Below are 2641 nucleotides of genomic sequence, written 5' to 3' on the forward strand. Positions count from 1 at the left end.
GAAAGGTACAACCAGAAGAATTCAGTCAAGGTTACGGCCACTTTATATGCGGAAAGTAAAAGAAGGTTACAGCAGGATCGCCACTGGCTTCTATTCTGAGCCATGTCTGATAACGTCTCTAGCCACTGTGTTGCACCATCTCTAGGACCCCAACCAGGGAGTTGTGAAGGACCGACAGAAGCCAGTCCTGTGCAGCTTTCTTTTATACCACGACACCATGTCAAACAATGACCACCTCTCCGCTTTTTCCAACCAGTTCCAGCGTCGGCAAATAATGCACGATAGGAAAATGACACGAAACTTTTGGTTTATAGAAAGATCAAAAAGTGAACTCCACTGTGACTGACTGCTTCCCATATCAGCAAACGTCTCCAAGCAGTAAATAGGCCGAAATGTTGGTGTCGGATTATATTATTTCCTGCTAGAAACTACTTACACAATTTCCATATTTTGTACTCAAGCCTCACCTTACATGGATACATATTGACAGTAAATTAGTAGCTCTATCCATAAATATTTAGCTGATTCCGCTCGGATCATTACCAGATATTTCAGAAAACTAAAGTGAAACTTGGTGGTTTAAGGATGCAGAGGTTTTTCAGTTGCATACAGCATGGATTTTAGAGTTCATTGAGTCAGATCTATGGTATGTATAGTGTTCAGTTATTTTGTCATGGACTAAGCTTAGCACTTTAGTTTTAATTGTTTTTCGATCATGAATATAGTCAGCTTTACCACGGTTTTTTAGGCACTGATAATTTTTAATCCTGAGGCGGATATCTAATTCAGATAAGTAAAATTTAGACGACCAATACATTTTTCACTAACACCATCGCTTCCAAGATTAAAGGGAATACTTCTCCTGTTTCCAGAAAACCTAGCTCATAAACCTTCTAGTGTACCAATGTTAACCAATCAACTGACAGTTGTACTCGTGGGACGAAAGACCCCAAACCTCATTCGGAATTCCAAAAAAGGAATCCGTCTTGCACCAAAGCTTAGAACTATTTTGCATATGTCTATTTAAATGAGAGAGTTTAAATGAGTTAATCACATGAGAACTCTTCAGGTTATCTGAGGTGAATCCCTTCGAAGAACAGATCTGACACCTCACAATTTTGTAACACAGTCGAAGCGAAATCAAACTTAGAAACATCTATCTAACTGCATAACAAGACTGGTCGCTGAAGAGAAAAATCAAGTAAAAGCTTCATATACTACGTCAGACTAGTGTTAGGTAGCCGTGCCTGTATAAAAACGACCGCTCTATTCAGTTAGCATCCCCCGATTCAACAGAATCCAGAATGTCTCCAAAGATTAAAATTATTAGTTTATCAACATCTTATTGCACATATAAGCCTAAAGTGAAAGTGAGATAGATAGTATGTCACCTTCAGGAAATAACTTCCTAAAACATCCTTAAACAAAAAAGTCTTTTCCTTTTTTTGGGGGGGGGATTTATTGAAATGAAAAATATACACAATAAATAGAAAGCAAAATAACATCTTATATGACGCGAATTTAGTAACAGATGCTTCCAGAAGATAATACAGTTACTACATTAAAATTAAATCAAAATTTGGGAGATATTTACTGTTCGAAATCAAAATCCACTGTCGAAATCATCAGACTTGACTACCAGATAAACTAGGAAAAAGATGGTTGCAAACATAAGTGTATTTGCTGATAACGTAAGTCCACAAGCACCCCATAATATCTACAAGAAGCGAATAACTCTTTGCTTTGAAACTTACAAGAGGATTTTCTTTAGGTGCTCGAGCAAACAATATAGGCAGTGCATATGCTGATACTATTATGATTGTGGTCAGGAAAACACTCACATCCCCCAACGAAGGGCTTTCCTGGAAATTTTTAGCAACCAACAATGGAATTGGTGCTATTATGTAAAATATCAGCATGAATAGTGGCCACCAAACACTAAACACGATTAAACTCCCAATTAATTATGTTACTTGTATTGCGGTAGCGCGCAGGCTAAGAGTAAGAATGTGAAAGAAACTGATCCAGCTAGTGAAACAAGAATTACGGCTTTAAAGTTTCGAGAAATGATATCAGTTGAAAAGTAACATACTCCTAATCCCCGTCATTGTATCCCAGGTAGCGCTATGACCAGTTAACGACCTAGAATATTATAAAACCCGCTGAAAGTAGGGTGGCCATCCAAAACTAATCCAAATGTGTTCAAATAGTTGTGGACGGAATAGAAGAAGCTTTCGCCTAACATGCTTCCGTGTCTAATAGCAGTGGACCGCCAATACCTCCAGACAGGAACCTAGGCAAATTATCGATAAAAGAGGAAAAAGAAATTGGCAAATCATAATATGCTGTTGTCGTTAGTCCTTAAGAATAGGTCACGTTTCCACCTAAACTAGCTCAGGCGGCAGCGAATTCCAGCATTTGATTAATATTAAGAAGTAGAAGGTGTGTATACAGTCCGTTTCGCTGTGTTTTGTCTCCAGTTCCTGGGTTTTGCACTTAGGGTTTGTGTTGGAACTAAGCCCAAGCACGTAGTTAAACAGATACCCCGGAGTGTTTATGATGCTGCGAGTCATTGGAAAGTCGCCTCTGAGACGCCTCCACTCTAATGGACAAAGGTTTAATGGTTGAAGGTGTTTTTCAT

The 2641-nt window shown here is 38.6% G+C and overlaps 1 protein-coding gene across 3 annotated transcripts; it reads right to left on the reverse strand.

Annotated features, from left to right (window-relative positions):
- Positions 1-1447: 1447 nt before the first annotated feature.
- Positions 1448-2170, reverse strand: Smp_055900.1 (hypothetical protein; the record flags this gene model as incomplete). Of its 3 annotated transcripts, XM_018792507.1 has the most annotated exons (4): positions 1604-1717; positions 1755-1938; positions 1974-2049; positions 2093-2170. In XM_018792507.1, the coding sequence occupies 4 exons, from the start codon at positions 2106-2108 to the stop codon at positions 1604-1606; spliced, it is 390 nt and encodes a 129-aa protein (XP_018644689.1). The 3 variants fall into 3 exon arrangements, with proteins under 3 accessions (XP_018644260.1, XP_018644261.1, XP_018644689.1); XM_018792508.1 differs by having other exon boundaries at positions 1448-1717; positions 1755-2049; XM_018792509.1 differs by lacking the exons at positions 1974-2049; positions 2093-2170 and having other exon boundaries at positions 1448-1919.
- Between the last annotated feature and the right edge of the window lie 471 nt (positions 2171-2641).

This window comes from Schistosoma mansoni (assembly GCF_000237925.1).
Source record: "Schistosoma mansoni, WGS project CABG00000000 data, supercontig 0258, strain Puerto Rico, whole genome shotgun sequence".
Taxonomy (NCBI): Eukaryota; Metazoa; Platyhelminthes; class Trematoda; order Strigeidida; family Schistosomatidae; genus Schistosoma; species Schistosoma mansoni.